Genomic DNA, 17971 nt, shown 5'->3' with positions numbered 1-17971 from the left:
GTGCGCCACCATCGCCCGGCCTACATTGCCTTTTTAATTCATGAAACAGTAATTTAATTTAACATTTTATTCTAGTCTTTTCAATGTCTCATTTTATAATGCTGTAAGTTCCTAGCCCCAAAGCTTTTCTTTTATTGTGCCTGCAGAGGGCAGAAGAGGACATCAAATACACTGGAACTAGAGTTGTGCATGGTTGTGAACAGCAACCATGGGGTTGCTGGGATAGAACAGCCAGTGAGAGTTCTTAACACCAAGCCATTTCTCCAGACTTTCTGTTCTTTTCCCCCAGGACCGGGTTTCACTGCATGACAGCCCTTCATTTACAGAGATCTGGTTGCCTCTGCCTCCTGAGTTTAAAGTTTCTTTCCCTCCCTACCCTCTCTTGTCCTTTATTAGTTTTTTTCTATGTTGTTCAGCATATTTGTTCCCATCTCAACTTCCTCCATTTACCTTTCCTGAGTAATTTCTAGTGTAAGAAGACTTTAGCCACTACACAGTACTGTGTTGGACAGATACATTCTTGCTACTGTTGGTACTGAAAGTGGGTAGTTCTTAGTTTAGTGATGTTATGCTGGGTATGCTGCTTTACCTAAGCTCAGGATTTAACCTGGGCAGAAGGGTTGCTGTGAGTTTTTTTTTTTTTTAAGATTTATTTATTATGTATACAACATTCTGCCTCCATGTATGCTCACACAGTAGAAGAGGGCACCAGATCTCATTACAGATGGTTGTGAGCCAACATGTGGTTGCTGGGAATTGAACTCATGGCCTATGGAAGAGCAGCCAGTGCTCTTAACCACTGAGCCAACTCTCCGGCCCCCTGCTGTGAGTTTTCAAGGCCAGTCTTAACTAGACTCATTCATCTCTATGCAAAAATCAGTATTGTTGAATATTTCCATCCTTATCAGCAGGGCTCACAGTAGGCAAGTTAGCTAAAATTCCTGACTCACTCCCATGCTTTTAATCTTCGCTCTAAAACTATTTTTTCCTTGGCTCCCCTTTCCCTTCTAAGCCCCTTCTAGCTGTGTAGTCCAGGCTGGCCTTGAATTCCCTGAGGTCCACCTGCCTCTGGCTCCTCAGTGCTGGGATTAAAGGTGTGTGCTCCACTTCCGCTTTTTTCTTAAAAAAAAAAAAAAAAAAAAAGGCAGAGGCATGTGGGTGTCTGAGTTTGAGGCTAGCCTGGTCTACAGAGTAAGTTTCAGGACAGCTAGGGCTATTAGAGAAAGCTTGTTTTGAAAAAGCCCCCTCCTCCCTTAAAAATAAATAAATAAAATTGTGTGTATGAATGTTTTTACCCTTATGTGTGTGTGTGTGTGCCTAGTGTTCTTGGAGACCAGAAGAGGGCCCTGGATCCCCTGAATTTTAAGAATTTCAAAGTTACTGTACATTTTGTGACATTTAGACAGCATAAGCCATATTTCTTCCCCATCTTTTGAAAGAGTATAGTATAGGAAAAAAAAATTGGGTCCATCGTGACAGTGATGGGAAGGAAGCTTTCCAATTGTGAGAGTTACTTGTGGTTGCCACTGCCTTTATTCATGCTTCAATCATTTTCTAGTCTCCCAATTAAAGTTAATAACATAATTTTTAATTTATTTTATGTGTATGAGTATTTTGCCTGCATGTGTATCCCCTGGAACTGGGATTTCTGACAGTTGTGAGCTGCCGTGTGGGTATTAGAACAAAAGATACAGAGCTTCAGTGTGATGGCTCAGAATCGAAGAGCATTTTCTGGGTTCAATTACTAGCATCCACATGGTGGCTCACAATTGTCCATAGAACCCCAATTCCAGGGCAATCTCATACCCTGGATCTTCATGGGTACCGGGCATGCATGTGGTATGCAGACATACATGGTGAGCAAAACACTCATACAGACAGAATTGTATACATAATAAACAAATAAATATTTAAAAAAAAAAAGTACAGGGCTACTCTAGTCCAGACTGGCCTGAACTCATGATTATTCTTAACCACTGAGCCATCTCTCCTGTCCCTGAACTCATGATTATTCTGAGTGCCTCAGTTTGAGTCCTGAGCCACTAAACTGGGTTTATAAATTCATTTCTGTATTAAAACTATTAAAACTTGGGCAGTGCACACCTTTAATCCCAGCACTCAGCAAGCAGAGGTGGCTAGTGCTCCATGATCCAGGCCAGCCTGGTCTATAGAGTTCAGGATGGCCAAGGCTGTTACACAGAGAAACCTGGCCTCGAAAAACGAAACAAAAAGTGTCTAGAGGAACAATTGCAAAGGAAGAAGCAGCTAGTTAGAACAGAGTGCAATCCTGAAATCGGTAAGAGTCGTACTTAACCCACCTCTTTGCCCCATTTGTGAGAAACAGCACGTCCAAGCTGGTGATTATGGGCTGGCTCGGCTATGAAAGTATTTAGTTGCTTAAAGAAAACCTGCATTGAAATTTGTTAAAATAGGAATTCAGATAGTATTTTATTTGCCTGATATACACTGTGTGGTTGATTTTTTTTTTGTTGTTGTTTTGTTTTGTTTTTTCCCCTTTAGTGCTTTCAAGTATAGCAGTCAGGAGTGCTTTCTGCTTTTCCAGAGGTTCCAAGTTTAGTTCCCTTGCCACTTTCATAGTGTGGTTCACTGCCACCTGTAATCCAAGCTCCAGGGTATCTGACACCCTCTTCTGGTCGCTGTGGATACACACATCCATGCACATAAATAAAAATAGTCAAGAATCCTTTCGAGGCTTTGTGTGGGTGTTTGGGTGTGTGTTCTGTCTGTTGATCTACACACATCTTTGGTACTTAGGATTGAACCTGCGGCTATTTCTTGGAATTACTGTACTACTCTACCAGTGAGCTACTATCAGCCATATTACTACTTCTTTTGAAAAACAAGTGGTGTTTGGGATGGTCTCTGTTTGTGCTTAGAAGTGAAAGTCAGGGGCTGGAGAGATGGCTCAGAGGTTAAGAACACTGACTGTTCTTTCAGAGGTCCTGAGTTCAATTCCCAGCAACCACATTGTGGCTCACAACCATCTATAATGAGATCTGGTACCTTCTTCTGGCCTGTAAACATACATGCAGACAGACACTGTATATGTAATAAATAAATCATAAAAAAAAAAGTGGAAGTCAGGAGACAAACTGGGGGTCAGTTCTCTCTACCTTGTTGGTCCTGGGGAGCCAAGCTCGGGTCAGGCAAACTCCAAAGCCATTTCAATGGCTCTCTCCTTCTTCCTCCACTTCCCTTTAAAAAGTGTGTGTGTGTGTGTGTGTGTGTGTGTGTGTGTGTCCGTGTCCGCACACAGGCGCCTGTACCTGCTTGTCTGTCTGTGTAGCATGTGTGTAGCTGGTACCTGTGGAGGTCAGAATAGGGTATTTTGGTCCTCTGGAATATGTTTATGAGCTACCATGTGGCTGCTGGGAACTAACTGAGCCTGGGTCCGTCCTCCACAAGAACAACAAGAGCTTTTGCTGCTGAGCATTCTCTCCAGTCCAAGATTTATTTTGAATCTACGTGCATGCCTTCAAGGCTAAAGGTTCAGATCCCCTGGAACTGGAATTAGAGGCAGTTAGGAGCCACCTAATGCGGATGCTGGAAATGAACTGTAGTCGTGTGGAAGACCGCCTGTTAACCATGAGCCATATCTACAGCCCACTGCCCCTTCATGGTGATTACATAGATTATTCTGAGGGCTACATGTATAAAGTAAGTAACAAACTGCACTTTACAAAGGATTTTCATTTTTATTTAATGTGTGCCTGTGCACGTATGTGTGCCTGGTGCCCAAGGAGGTCATAAGAGGCCAGCAGATCCTGTGGAACTGCAGTTAGATTAGATGGTCGTGTGCCTTAATGTGGGTGCTGGAAATTGAACCTGGGTCCTCTGTTAGAGCAGACAACTACTGAGCCATCTCTGACCTGTTGTTTTTCAAGACAGATTTCTCCGCAGCACTTGGCTGTCCTTGAACTCACAGAGATTAACCTACCTCTGCCTCCCAAGTTCTGGGATTAAAGCACCACACCACCGCCTGGCCTGTTAATAATTTTTCTTAAATGGTGTTAATGTATAGTCTCATTTGTATGTCTATGAAGATTTATTTCATGGCATTTTACAAAGATGATTTAATAGCTGTTTTCTTGTGTTTTCTCTCCCAGCATTTGACATTGTGCAGCAAAGAAATGGTTATGGAGAAGCCCAGTCCGCTGCTTGTGGGGCGGGAGTTTGTGCGGCAGTATTATACTTTGCTGAATAAAGCTCCCGAGTATTTACACAGGTAAAATTTAGACATCACCTCATATTCTCTTGGCATGGCCACCTTTTACTGATAATGTCTTTGCAAACAAGAAGCACATCGTATCATAGTGTTATAGCACATTATTTTACACACACATACCCCCTCAGTATTTCATGTTTCATTATACTAATGAGGGACTTGGCTTACTAATGGATTCCAGTGGGCAATTATAAATGAGTGACTTAAATTTATCTTTTTAAGTTCTCATAGTGTTGAGAAAAACTACTGTATACCTGTGAAAGTTTGTCTTTCCATGTGAAAAATAGTATTGTTTTGTGAGACACTGTTAGTAACCTTGTTCGCTGTTTTTCCAGAGGTTAAAATTAAATTCGTGTAGTGTGTAGCTAGTTTTTGCCAAGTCCCATTCTTTTGGCTGCCATACTTGTGAAGCTGAAAGGTGATTGAGACAGCTGAAAGATGAGTCCTACGATGCTGCAGGACAGGGCTGAAATAATACACTGTTGTTACCTCCTGCGGTCACTGCTGCCGATCTGTTGTGCAGGTCTTAGGGTAGCTTTGGCAGTTTATACTGCTTGACATGGTGATACTCTCTTAGGCAGTATGGGAGAGGATTGTGCTCACTTTTGCTGGGTTCCCTTTCTGTGAATTCTTTATTTTTCCATTTAATTTTATGCTGGTTTTAATGTAGGTACTTTGGTTATCTCATTTTTCATATTTGACAGCTGAAGCTAATAACTAATTCAGCATCTTTCTTGAAAAGTAAGATTAGAAATAAGGATAAATAAGTAAACAAGCTACCCATAGCCAGTTTTCAACATTGTACTGAAATGAGGGTATGTAAAATATTTTAATTCCCTCAATACAGAGGTGGTTTTTTTTGTTTTTTTTGTTTGTTTGTTTGTTTGTTTTTTTAAGACCGAGTGATATTTGGGAGTGAATGGGATTATTAGGACCTTTATATATGAGTTGATCTTTCAGAATATCGGTAGTCTGTTGTTTTGAGACAGGGTTTCACTATGTGGGTGTGAATGAATTGGAACCAGGTCACTGTACCTCTTCCTCATTCCCCAGAGCTGGGGTTGGAAGTCACCCTGCCGTGCCCACTTCTGTAAGGTCTCTGTCTTTCTGGCTAGCCTCAGACATCTGCCTTTGGATGCTGGGATTTATTTAAGGCATGTGCCACCACCACCTAGCCAACAAGGTTTTCAACTAGTATAACTTTCAGGCTAACAACATGGCACAGTGAGTAAAGGAATTTTTCCGGTAAAGACTTTTGCCCTGTATTCCGTAAGAAAAGTGGAAGGAGGCTTCTCACAGGTGTCTTCTGATCTCCAACACAAACACGTGTACATGAATATCCACAAAGTAAAGTGGTATGGCTTCCATATTATATCTAGCATATTTAACCACTTTTCCTTTTAATAAAAATTTAGATTTTTAAAAACTTTGCATAAGGGGTTGGAAGGTGACTTGGCTGTGAAAAGCACTGCTGGTCTTGGGTTGCTGGCTAGAGACTGATTCCCAGCACCCACATTTCATTCAGAACCATCTGTAACTAGTCTCATGGGATCCTCTGTTCCCTTCTGGCTTCAGAGGGTACCAGCGCACGTGGCATGCTACATCTAGGAAAAATACTCATATGAATAAACCTAAAGAAAAGAGTGAAGTTTTTAATATTTACTCTCCTCAGACAGCCGTTTGTTTATTCACTGGCGTGAGTTTGAGGCAAGCTAACTGAGCATCTGCCCTGTCACACAGAAGCTCTGAGGATTCTATGGGCCTTGACTTGGTTAATCCTTACAGCAGCCATATATTGTTGATGAGTTAGAGCCCCTTTATCTGTTGAACCAGAACTCTAGTGGCCCCTATGCCTTCCTTGACATGTCTGTCAATGGTTTTGCAGGTTCTATGGCAGGAATTCCTCCTATGTTCATGGTGGAGTGGATGCCAGTGGAAAGCCCCAGGAAGCAGTTTATGGCCAAAATGTAAGTTACAGATTATCTGTTTTCAAGTATCTTTGAATTGAGACAGATTTTAAAAAGTAGCTTTTCTGGACTCCTCACTGGGTTTCTCTAGTGTGACCCTTTGCTGTAAAGAGTTAGTTTTAGTAGAAATGTATTATTGATTGGATGTATTTAAAAGGACAATGTGGAGTGTTGTATTTTATATGCGAAGGAGTTGAGAAGTATCTCTCTCATGCTCCAGATATGCACAGTACTTGCTTCATAACTTGATGGGAAGATCAGTCTTGAAGAATCTGGGGCTTTGGTTTGGGCTTTAGCAGGAAACAGGAAAAATTTGGCTCTGGGAAAACAATAGTAAGGTAAAATGAGGCGTAAGGTCAGAAGGCAGTTGGTAGCAGTTTGTGAGACTAATTAGCTGCCTAACACCCAGACTACAATGCACAGGATCAAGATGCATTCCAATTTCTTGTGTAGAGATGATGTCTTAAAGATGGTAGTTGACAGGCAGTTTGATTGTAATACATAGTTGTCTAGATTAATGCAGAGCAGGCAAATCCTTAAGCTTTTTGGGTCCTGAGGAAATAAGCGCTGTGTGTACATAGTGATTGTAGTTAATGTGGCAGCACACATGTTCTTCTCTTCACTTTTCCCTGTAAAGGATATACACCACAAAGTGTTGTCTCTGAACTTCAGCGAATGTCATACCAAAATTCGTCATGTGGATGCTCATGCAACCCTGAGTGATGGTGTAGTTGTACAGGTCATGGGCTTGCTGTCTAACAGTGGACAGCCAGAGAGGAAGTTTATGCAAACCTTTGTTCTGGCTCCAGAAGTAAGTTCATTTCACTTAGTTTATATTTATATGATTTATGTGTTAATAGTTTGTGGAATACTAAAGAGTTCCTACAGGTTTGAATTCGCTTATTGCTATTTTAAAAATTAGGTGATATTTTGAATTTTACTTATTTTTATGTGTATGGGTGTTTTGGCTTTGTTTGTACACCACGTGTATGCCTGGTGCCCTTGTAGGCCAGAAGAGGGCATTGCATACCCTGGAACTGACATAGACAGTTGCCACGTAGGTTAATAGAAGAATAGAGCTAGCACCCTTAACCGCCAGACCATCTCTCCAGTCCTTTCACCTTTGTTTCTTACGTGTTTGAGTGTTTTACCTGCATGTGTATGGATGTGTACCTAATGGCCATAGAGTTGGGAAGGGTATCAGATCTCTGGAACTGAAGTTATATAATGTTGGGAGCCACCATGCTGGGAATTGAACCTGGTCTTCAAAAGCAGCCATTATTCTTGACCACTGAGCCATCTCTGCAGTTTGCGCACTGCTGTCTTTGAGAGCTTCTATTAGGTGTGTTACTACAGCTTGTTTATACACTGTATGTACATGTGTACTTTAAAGTTAGATGCTGAAATGTGTGTGTAAGTGGAGGATAGATACAGAAGAGAGGATTGGGGTGATATGACTCATGGTTTTGTTTTTAAAACCCTGAATTTGGTCCCTGGGACCATAAGACAAAGGAAAAACCCTACATGTTTGTAAAAATATTGAATTGTATTTTCAGAGGGTTTTGAAAAGATGGAAGAACTTTATGGATGCTGTTTTCTTTTTGAGAAGAGTTTTTTTTTTTTTGTTTTTCGAGACAGGGTTTCTTTGTGGTTTTGGAGCCTGTCCTGGAACTAGCTCTTGTAGACCAGGCTGGTCTCGAACTCACAAAGATCCTCCTGCCTCTGCCTCCCAAGTGCTGGGATTAAAGGCGTGCGCCGCCACCGCCCGGCTTGAGAAGAGTTTTTAATTGTACTATTTCCTTATTTTTAAGCATTAGAATATATATATGGTGCTGGGCTTTATTTTGATATTTTCATATGTGTGTATTATTTGTATTGCATTCATTCATTCATTCATTCATTTATTTATTTATTTATTTATTTATTTGACAGAATCTGTAGTTTAGGACCTGGAACTTGCGATCCTCTTCCTTTCTCAGTCCTCCTAATGGTGGAGTTACATGTGCTTGCCACCACACTCATCCAGTATTCCTTTGATGATACTTTTTCTAGTTTTCTTTTGTGTTAGCGTCATAGCATACTCAGCTTTGGTTGCTTATATTAATCCATATTATTTCTGTGGTACTAAAATTGAGATTGCATGTTGTTTTTCTATAGGGATCTGTTCCAAATAAATTTTATGTTCACAATGATATGTTTCGTTATGAAGATGAAGTATTTGGTGATTCTGAGCCAGAACTTGATGAAGGTGAGCTTAACTCATCTATAAGTATGAAGCTTTTTGAAATTTGTCACTTTTATTTTAACTGAATCCAACTCCCCCCCCCCCTTTAGTTCTTGTTAAAGGGAATATGTATGTACATGAAATTATGTAAAAGTCAAACCTAGGAAGTGTGTGTATAGGTGACATGTCTGTATAGATTCCATACTATACTATAGAGTCTGGAGACACGAGCAGCTATCAGAATGAACTAAGTGGCATAGAGCATACTCATTTTCCCTTGCCGTCTGTTGCCTATCTCAGCTGTGGCAGTACTGCAGCTGTTTTATTGATCTTCCACTGATAAAAATATCAGTTTGTTTTCCTTCTTCTCATTATTACTACTCTTAAATAGATATGACAACAGAAACAATGGGTTTTAGCTTCTTTGCAAGCTTTTCCTTTCTTTACTAATAGATCTTGTGAAAATAAATCATAGTAATCAAGTTTGTCCCGCTTGTGGGGAACAGGGAATGTTCCAGTGAATGGCTGCCTTTGTAAGTTTGCTGACTTTGAAGCTTACACTGAAAGATACTGTAGTGTGTAAGTGTGTGAGCCTCTCACAAAGATGTGGTGCATTATGTATTGTCAGAATCAGAAGATGAAGTAGAAGAGGAGCAAGAAGAAAGGCAGCCATCTCCTGAACCTGTGCAAGAGAACGCTAACAGCACCTACTATGACGCCCATCCTGTGACGTAAGGCTAGCCAGCAGTTGCAAGGCCTGCATTTGCGCTGATCTGCACTGTAGTTAGTGCTTGTAGGATTATTGTTAGAAGTTAATGTTTTTTTCTTTTTCTTTGTTGCTAGATATCAAACCCCCCGACCTTTATGCATGTTAATTATGCCCTTGTTCACCAAACTACAGCCTCAGCCCCTGGAAATACATTTTTGTTAAAACAGCATATTTAAGCCAATATTTGATTTTTTTATGACATGTATCAAGATACTGGTTTGTATCAGATGTGGTTGATAACAGATAGTAAAAACTGTTTAGGACAATACACTGAACTTAGTTTTTATGAGAAACATGGTGTATAGGGGCAGAGAGGTGGCTCAGCCAGTAAAGGTGCTCACCTGTAGCCCTGGTGTCCCAAGTTTCATTCTTGAGTTAATATTGGAGGAGATATGTGACTCCCTAAAGTGCTCTAACCGTCATGCATTGCCCTTCACACTCATTAGAACATAAGCACGGGATTTATAGTTGGTACTAAGATAAGCATTGTGGGTAATCTAGGTGTAACAATGGTGGGGTGTGGCTGTAGTGATGGCTCAGCCTGTAAGAGCACCCACACGGCAGTCTGTAACCCCAGACATGGGATTCTGTGCCACCTTCTTTACAGATATACATGTAAGCAAAACATCCTTACATGCAAAATAATACCACTTTTAAACATTGGGGCTGGATTTGATGGTGCACACCTTTAATCTCAGCTCTCAAGGGAGGCAGAGAGTAGATGGATCTCTCTGAGTTTGGAGGCCAATCAAGGAAACATGGTGAAATCAACAAACAAAACAACAAAACCAAAACAGACAGAAAGCTGTGATATGACTGGGTGTGGGTCTTTGTGGTAGAGAAGTTTTGCTAGTATGTGCACATGAGACGGGACTTGGATCTCAGCCCTATACCGCGTGTACGTGAACACAGAACAGGTGACAGCTGTTAGCTTGGAGTTTTATCTCACTGGACCTCCTGGTGACCTGGATGTTTTGTTGTAGTAATGGCATAGAGGAGCCTTTAGAAGAATCCTCTCATGAACCTGAACCTGAGCCAGAATCTGAAACAAAGACTGAAGAGCTGAAAGCACAAGTGGAGGAGAAGAGCTTAGAAGAGCTAGAGGAGAAGTCCACCACTCCTCCTCCCTCCGAGCCCGCTTCTCTCCCTCAAGAACCACCAAAGGTGAGATCAGAGGAACTTTTCAGACATGCAGCTTCACGTTTTCATGCCTGGTGTCATTAATGAAGCATGATTTTGGTTCTGCTATTTGATATAGTAAGCTACACTTCTGTGTATGTGAAAGAAGCTGGAGTTTCTGTTCTGGGGAGACTTCATGGTTTTTCTCCACCCCAAAAATATTCCTAAGAATGAAATTTATATCATAAAATTACTCTTGTCTGTATGCAGTGTTGAATGACTTACATGAAATTACTCAAGTCCATGTATGAGGCTTTCAGTTGCTTATCTTTTCTGATGCTCCAGGAGTCATGCAATGTCCCAGCTGAAGTTGATCTGTGAGAGATACCTGTTTGTGATTTAAATGGGATCAGTTTCCTTACTATACTAATTCTCTTGTAGAGATGCGTGACACCCATAGTATACCATGTTAAACCTCTATCTCTGTGAAGCAGAAGGTTAAAGTATATTTGGGCAGTGAGAGAAGATAGGAGAAGAGTCCTTGTTCAATTTGTGTCTGTTAACTTTCCAACTAGTCCTCTGTTCTTTTCTATTCTTCCCCTTCCCCAACACTGTCACTCACACATCCTGTCTTCCCCCCAAAGGGGAAAGAAGTTCTATCTGGTTCAGATTTTACAGCATGTTTAGTTGATAGTGGTTTTGTTTGCCACTTACTCATGTAGGAACTTGGTGTGGTTTTATTTAGCAGTTGAGACAAAACAGTCGTATCTTGCATAATGAGATGTTGAGAGCTGGCACACAGACTGGCATGTGTGTGTGTGCCTTTCTTCTAGGAGTCCATCAATATAAAGGAACAGATTAGAAATGAAAACAGATTATATATTTGGAAGTTTCCCTGTAGGAATGTTGGTGGTTTTCCATGATTAGTAGTCTAGGTCTGTTGCATTTCCTGCAGGCTTTCTCCTGGGCTTCAGTGACCAGTAAAAACCTGCCTCCTAGTGGTACTGTTTCTTCCTCTGGAATTCCACCCCATGTTAAAGCACCAGTCTCACAGGTAACGATCTGTGAACACATTGGATTGTATCCTTGTTACATTTGCCAATTGCTTAGTTTTTATACATTTTTAAGCGAGTCAACCAGAACTATGGATTAAACATACAAGAATGTATTAAATGTCAGTGCACCCACTTTAAATGCCAAATCTCTATTAATCTTACAGAGGTGGTATTTGGGGTTTGGGTGTGTGCAATACAGATTAAGTTGGTTTTATTAATATAAGTTGTCATTTTAAAGGCTTCTTTAGAAAAATACTCCGTTTACAAATTTTACATCTTAGCAAGAATATTTTAGGTGAGAAATTTGGAAAGGCACAAAATAGAAAGACATTTAAAAATAATTGCTCTAAAGAAATAGAATATTTGTGTGTGTATATATATAATATATATCACATGTATATATTATATATGTATATTTACATTGCCTAAACTCAGTCTGTAAGTGGTTCACACAATTTAATTGAAGCCTGTACCAACTTATGACTGTAGTGTTCACCTTAACTGATCGTTTCAGTATTCTGCTTTTTGTCTGTTTGTCATCTTACCATTTCAGAGCTTTCCAAAACTGTGGAAGTAAGACACTATTTATGCTTGCTAGAAGTTTAAATTAAATTTGAATTAAGTTTATTGGCATAGTAAAGATCCAGTTTTCCCCTACATTTTGAGTTGCTTCATTTTTCTAGAAAATTTACATTGAAAATGGTTTTTGTATACATTTTCTAGATGCTTTAACACTAAGACATTGAGGTTTTAAAAGCAGTGATTATCTTGTCCTCATGATGTTTCTACACACAGTAACCTATAGACTACTTGGTACCAAAATACCTTTGTATTTTTTTTTTTAGTTACATATTTAAATGTGGTTGAATTTGATCACAAGCCAAAATTCCACCTTAATGATTAGTGCTTTTCAAACCCACCTGGAGAAGGGACGAGTGATTCGGGACTTGAAACTCTTGCTTTCTGTCAGATTCCCAGTTGGAGTCTTTGAATTGTTGTTTCAGAGATTTGGTGACGCTTGGTTTATTTTTAACTGACTGTATTTTGTGTATCTGGGTGTTTTACCTTGTGCATGCAATGCCCTTGGAGGCCAGAAGAGGGTGTTGGTTCTTTTGGGTTGTGAGCTGCAGTGTGGGCACGGAGGATGGAACCTCCTGGGTCACCTGGAAGAACATGGCTTAACTATTACGCCATGGATACAGCCCAACACTTATTTTTATTAGTTAAATAATAATATTCCTTTCATGTGTCTTCCACTAACAATTTTGTGTTCAGCATGTTACATTCACTTTTCTTTTAGGGGGTGGGTGGAACAGGGTCTCAACTGTGTATAGCCCTGCCTGGCCTTGAACTTACAGAGCTCTACATTTTAGAGACAGGAAGGTCAGGATCACACATAACTCACCCATGTTTGGACGGCTGAAATATAGTCTGGCTTTTGAATTTATGTAGGTACACATCAACTACATATGTGGTTTTACATGGGTACATTTTTCTTAGGACTTTGGAGGGTAATGTGTCTTTATATTTACACCAAAGAAGAGTACTATGTATTTGAAGTATGTCTTAATTACTAGATTCTAGACTCTTTGTGTAGCTTACATTGGAGTTAATTTTGAAGTTATTTTTATTTTCCACTCCAATAAGAAATGTTTAAAATTGAACGTTAAGGGGCTTGAAAGATTGCTCAGTAGTTAAGAGCACATTATTGCTCTTTCGGAGGACCTGAGTTAAGGTTCCTAGCGTCCACGCCGGGTGGCTTACAACTCCAGGGGCCCTGGTACCTCCAGCATCGCTTGTGCACATCTCACCATACAGGCACACACAAGATACATAATTAAAAATACTCCTCATGTCTTTGTGCTGTGTGTAAATTTGTGATATTTCCACTGGGTTTAGTAACCTTCAGCTTCTTTTGTTACTTTTGAAAAGATTCATTTTCTTATATTTTAAGTAGATTATTTGGTATAAGGAAGTTAAGTCTACTTTTAGGGCATTGATGGCATTGAGTCAGTGGAGTTCTTGGGAAGGCAGTTTTGCTGGAAATGGACTAGCTCTTCTAAATAGCTTGTGTTCAGTGAAGGACTTGTGTATGACTGTGCCTTTTTGACTTTTATTTGACCATTTTTATATTTTGTTTGACATTCATTTTCTGTAAGATCATGAAGTTAATTTGAAAGTCCTAATACAGTGTAGGCTATCAGCTATTTCATCTGCTAGGAATGGCTAGTTTTAATCATTGGACATGAAGAATTACAAGAACACAATAGCTGGCTTAGTTGGCATTTATTTCTTAGCGGGGGACCATTCTTAGCTCTTTAAACTGCTTTGCATGCACTGGCGTTCTGTCTACTTCCAAGACAGATTTACCAAATCAGTGTACAAATTATTTATAAGCTGGGAAATAATTTCTTTCTTTCTTTCATTGTCATTGGTTTTTTGAGACTGGGTTTCTCTGCAACAGCCCTAGCTATCCTGGATCTAGCTCTGTAGACCAGACTGGCCTCAAACTCACAAGAGATCCGCCTGCCTCTGCTTCCTGAGTGGTGGGATTAAAGGCGTGTGCCACCACTCCAAAGATGGGAATCCTTTCAACTTACTTTAAGTTTAAATTGTTTTGAGAATCTATTTTGGTAATATGTTCTAAAATATATTGAGGTTGGAGCAGATCCTCAAGTTCTTTGATAATACTTAGATTGAGTTGTCTTGTTTTTTTTTTTTTCCTGAAAATTCTAAATACAAGGTATTATTTGCTATTTTTTCAGAAAAGATATATTTTTATCAGTCCGGGTGGTTTTTGCCTGCACACATGTGCACCATAAATGTGCAGTGCCTATAGAGGTCAAAATAGGGCCTCAGACACTAGAACTGGAATCTAGAGGCCTTTTAGCAACCATGTGGGTGTTGGGAACTGAAGCGGTTCTCTGAGAAAGCAGCAAGTGTTTAACTGCCTAACCCCCCTTTTTTCTTTCTTTCTCTCTTTCTCTCTCTCTTTCTATCTCTTTCTCTTTCTTTTTTTTTTGAGATAGGGCCTCACTATGTAGCTCTAGTTGACCTGGAACTCTGGCGAAATTGGCCCAGGCTGACCTTGAATTCATAGGATTCCACCTGCCTCTGTTTCCTGGATGCTGGGATTAAAGGCCTGTACCATCATTCCCAGCACACATTGTGTATATATTATATCCAGTAAGACACTAAAGTTTGAATATTCTTCAATTCTGATTGATATGCAAACTGTACTAAGTTCTGCTTTAAGGCTCCCTTAGTGGATGTGAGCATATATTTCCTAAGATTCGCCTTTCTGGGCACTACATTTTAGGTTGTTTATGGACTGGTAAACTCTTAAGCAGAGTTAACCTCATTGTCAGGTATAGAATACTTTGAACCAGGAATTGCTGAGCATCTGTTCAAGCACCATGCTTGGTTCTTTCAGTGGTGCATGTCTGCAATCCCAGCAGCGAGGGAAGAATGGTTTAAGATCAAACTGGACTGGGGCTGAAGAGATAGATGGCTCAGTGATTAAGAGCACTGACTGCTCTTCCAGAGGACAGGGGTTCAAGTCCCAGCACCCACATGGCAGTTACAACTGTCTGTAACTCTGGTTCCTGGGGATATGGCATCCTCACACAGATGTGCAAGACATGTAGGCAGAATACCAAGGCACATAAAAGTAATTAAAAACAAAAGAACAAAACAAGGCTAAAAACCCAGTTCTCTCCAGGATTGCCCCCTCCCACACATACAAAGCAAGATAGCTAGATTGACTTCATAACAAAAATGAGAACTAAATCCTCTTGTTATAGATCTCTGGCTGGCCTTGAAGTCACAGAAATTCCCTTGGCTCTGCCTCCTAAGTGCTGAGATGTGCTAGCACATCCAGTAAAATTAATTTTGTTACTAGGTAGATTCCAGGACGTGTGATCTCTTCTGGTGGGAAAATAGTTTACATAGAAAAAAACTAGGCTGTAAGAAGTAGGTAAATTCTAAATAATTGCTAATGTTATAGTTTATACACACACACACACACACACACACACACATCGTAGGGTTACAGTAGCTGCTATCTAAATGGGCAGTTTTGAAAGAACCATAGTACTTGCAAATTATAACATCCCAATTAATGAAAAGTTGAGTGCTGCTTAGATCAAGGTCCTTCTCAGTGGTTAAAGTGCTGGCTCTTAGTTGGGGGTGTCCTTTGAGGATTCATTCATTAGTTTTGTGTTTTGCTTGGGCCATAAATCCGTGGGCAGTAGAAAGCTTGCAGGGTTTGAGAATGCAAAGGGTTTGTGTTGAAGTGTGCATGGTATTTATCATTTACAAGATTTCAGCGTATTTAAGTCAGCAGTTGACAAGACAGTCCTGTCACTTCCCACCCCATTTAGGAGGGTCAGTCCTTCCTAAAAGGCTTCTTTGACTATTTGAGATGTTATATGGAAGCTCTTATTGCTTTTATTTTTGAGATGTGGTCTTCCTGTTTCAAGGTGGTTTCAAACTTGAGATCCTACTGAGTGCTGGGATTATAGGCACTTGCCACCGTGCTAAAGGGTTATGTGTCCGAATTATTAAAATATTGGTTTCAAGATTATGGGATGGGATTAGGAGATGTCATTGATGTCTGAAGGTAGCAACTAGATATTTATTGAGGAATTATGTGTCTTTATTCTTGTCTTTATAAGAAAGCTTTTTAACTTTGTCTTATGTATGTATATGGAGTTGCTCATCTTGCATTTTGTGATTTCTGTAGCTATAACTTATGCTGTTTCTTGTGAGTATAATTTGAATTTTAAAGAGTGTTTTGTGCAAAGGCAGCTCAGTGTGAATTCTACTACAATCTTGTGACAAAATTAAGATCTACCCTACAGTCCTAGCTTGGTACAGAATAGCTTTTTAAAAGTATTTTTCAAACATAGAAAATTAGGTGAAAACATCATAAACTTAATATTATTATCCTTGCTAGTGACTTGCTAATATAATAGTTGCTTTGGTTGGCTTTTCCTCCAGTAGAAGTTATTTCTTTATAATATAAAAGTTTTAATAATTTTTCCATTATATTTTAGCCAAGGGTTGACGCTAAACCAGAAGTTCAGTCTCAGCCACCACGAGTGCGTGAACAACGACCTCGAGAGCGACCTGGGTTCCCCCCTCGAGGACCAAGACCAGGTAAGCTCAGCCCGTACACGGCCTTCGATGTACTGGCCAGTTGGAGGCTAAGCTTTAAAAACTGTATTGGGTTTTTACCTAGTCCAAGTAAAGATATCTCAGCAGCGTGTTCCTATCTGCGCACAATCTGCTGAGGTAGCCTGGGATAACAACTTTTTTTTTTTTAAGATTTATTTATTATGTATACAGTATTCTCAGTGCTCTGCCTGCAGGCCAGAAGAGGGCACCAGATCTCAATACAGATGGTTGTGAGCCACCATGTGGTTACTGGGAATTGAACTCAGGACCTTTGGAAGAGCAGGTGGTGCTCTTAATCACTGAGCCATCTCTCCAGCCCTGGGTTAACAACTTTGAAGAGATGGTTTGTCACAAAACATTTGCTTGTTGTTGCTGGCTTTAAGAATACATTGAGCTTTTAGTGACCAGCTCACCCTACACTTTTTTATCTCTTCAGGAAAAAACACTGATTCCTCTTAAATTCTATTTTTTCTTAACTTTTCATCATTAACTAAGATGTTAACTAATATGGTTATTTGAATTCCCTGAGAATTTTTTTTTTTTTTTTTTTGGTTTTTTCGAGACAGGGTTTCTCTGTGGCTTTGGAGCCTGTCCTGGAACTAGCTCTTGTAGACCAGGCTGGTCTCGAACTCACAGAGATCCGCCTGCCTCTGCCTCCCGAGTGCTGGGATTAAAGGCGTGCGCCACCACCGCCCGGCTTCCCTGAGAATTTTAAGAATGCTTTTGGAGGTTGGAGAGATGGCTCAGTGTTTCAGAGTACTGGTTGCTCTTCCAGAGAACCAGGTTCAGTTTACCAACACTCGAGTGGCAGCTCAGAATTGTCTGTAGCTCCCATCCTAAGGGATGTGATACCCTCTTCTGACCTCTTGGAGCACTAGGCATGCACTTGGTGGTGTACAGAATACAGGCAGGCAAAACATGTATAAATAGGGGTGGTGACAGACAGACTTCTTGATTCCCACCCAGCACTTGGGAAGCAGAGACAGGTAAGTTCAAGGTCTGCCTGGTCTACAAGGCAGGTTCCAGGACAGCCAGGGCTGTTACACATAGAAATTCTATCTTAAAAAAAAAGAGAGAGAGAGAGAATGCTTTTGGATGCAGGTGTGTGTGTGTGTCTCAAATTTAGAAATGTAATTTATAATTAAAGTAAGTGATGAATTCCAATGTTCCATTTGGGAACCTGTATTAGCTTTGGCCTTGACTATCATCATCTTGATGACATCCCTAAATCTGAGCTGTTCATTCGATTTTTTTCCCCATCTCTATTTCTTTGTTTTTATTAAGCTATATATTTTTCTCTACTCCCCTCCCTTCCTCACCCTTCCTCTCCCATGGTTCCCAATTTACTCAGGAGATCTTGTCTTTTTATACTTCTCTTGTAGATTAGAGACATGTGTGTCTCTCTTAGGGTCG

At 40.2% G+C, this 17971-nt stretch overlaps 1 protein-coding gene across 4 annotated transcripts in view; it reads left to right on the top strand.

Moving 5' to 3' along the window:
* G3bp2 (G3BP stress granule assembly factor 2) overlaps positions 1–17971 on the top strand; it is an 81050-nt gene that overhangs the window by 56852 nt on the left and 6227 nt on the right. For 3 of the 4 annotated variants that reach the window (XM_013350897.2, XM_005359493.3, XM_005359494.3), the window contains exons 2-9: positions 4128–4246; positions 6132–6213; positions 6851–7024; positions 8371–8461; positions 9066–9168; positions 10190–10370; positions 11281–11379; positions 16438–16540. In XM_013350897.2, coding sequence (XP_013206351.1) covers positions 4152–4246; positions 6132–6213; positions 6851–7024; positions 8371–8461; positions 9066–9168; positions 10190–10370; positions 11281–11379; positions 16438–16540 — 928 coding nt within the window. In that variant the 5' untranslated portion in view covers positions 4128–4151. The remainder of the gene's footprint in view (positions 1–4127; positions 4247–6131; positions 6214–6850; positions 7025–8370; positions 8462–9065; positions 9169–10189; positions 10371–11280; positions 11380–16437; positions 16541–17971) is intronic. The other variant, XM_005359495.3, reaches the window with a different exon arrangement.

This window comes from Microtus ochrogaster, linkage group LG1, assembly GCF_000317375.1.
Source record: "Microtus ochrogaster isolate Prairie Vole_2 linkage group LG1, MicOch1.0, whole genome shotgun sequence".
In the NCBI taxonomy this organism is placed as follows: Eukaryota; Metazoa; Chordata; class Mammalia; order Rodentia; family Cricetidae; genus Microtus; species Microtus ochrogaster.
Note: the sequence above shows the minus strand (reverse complement) of the source record. Positions and strands in the feature narration are given on the sequence as shown.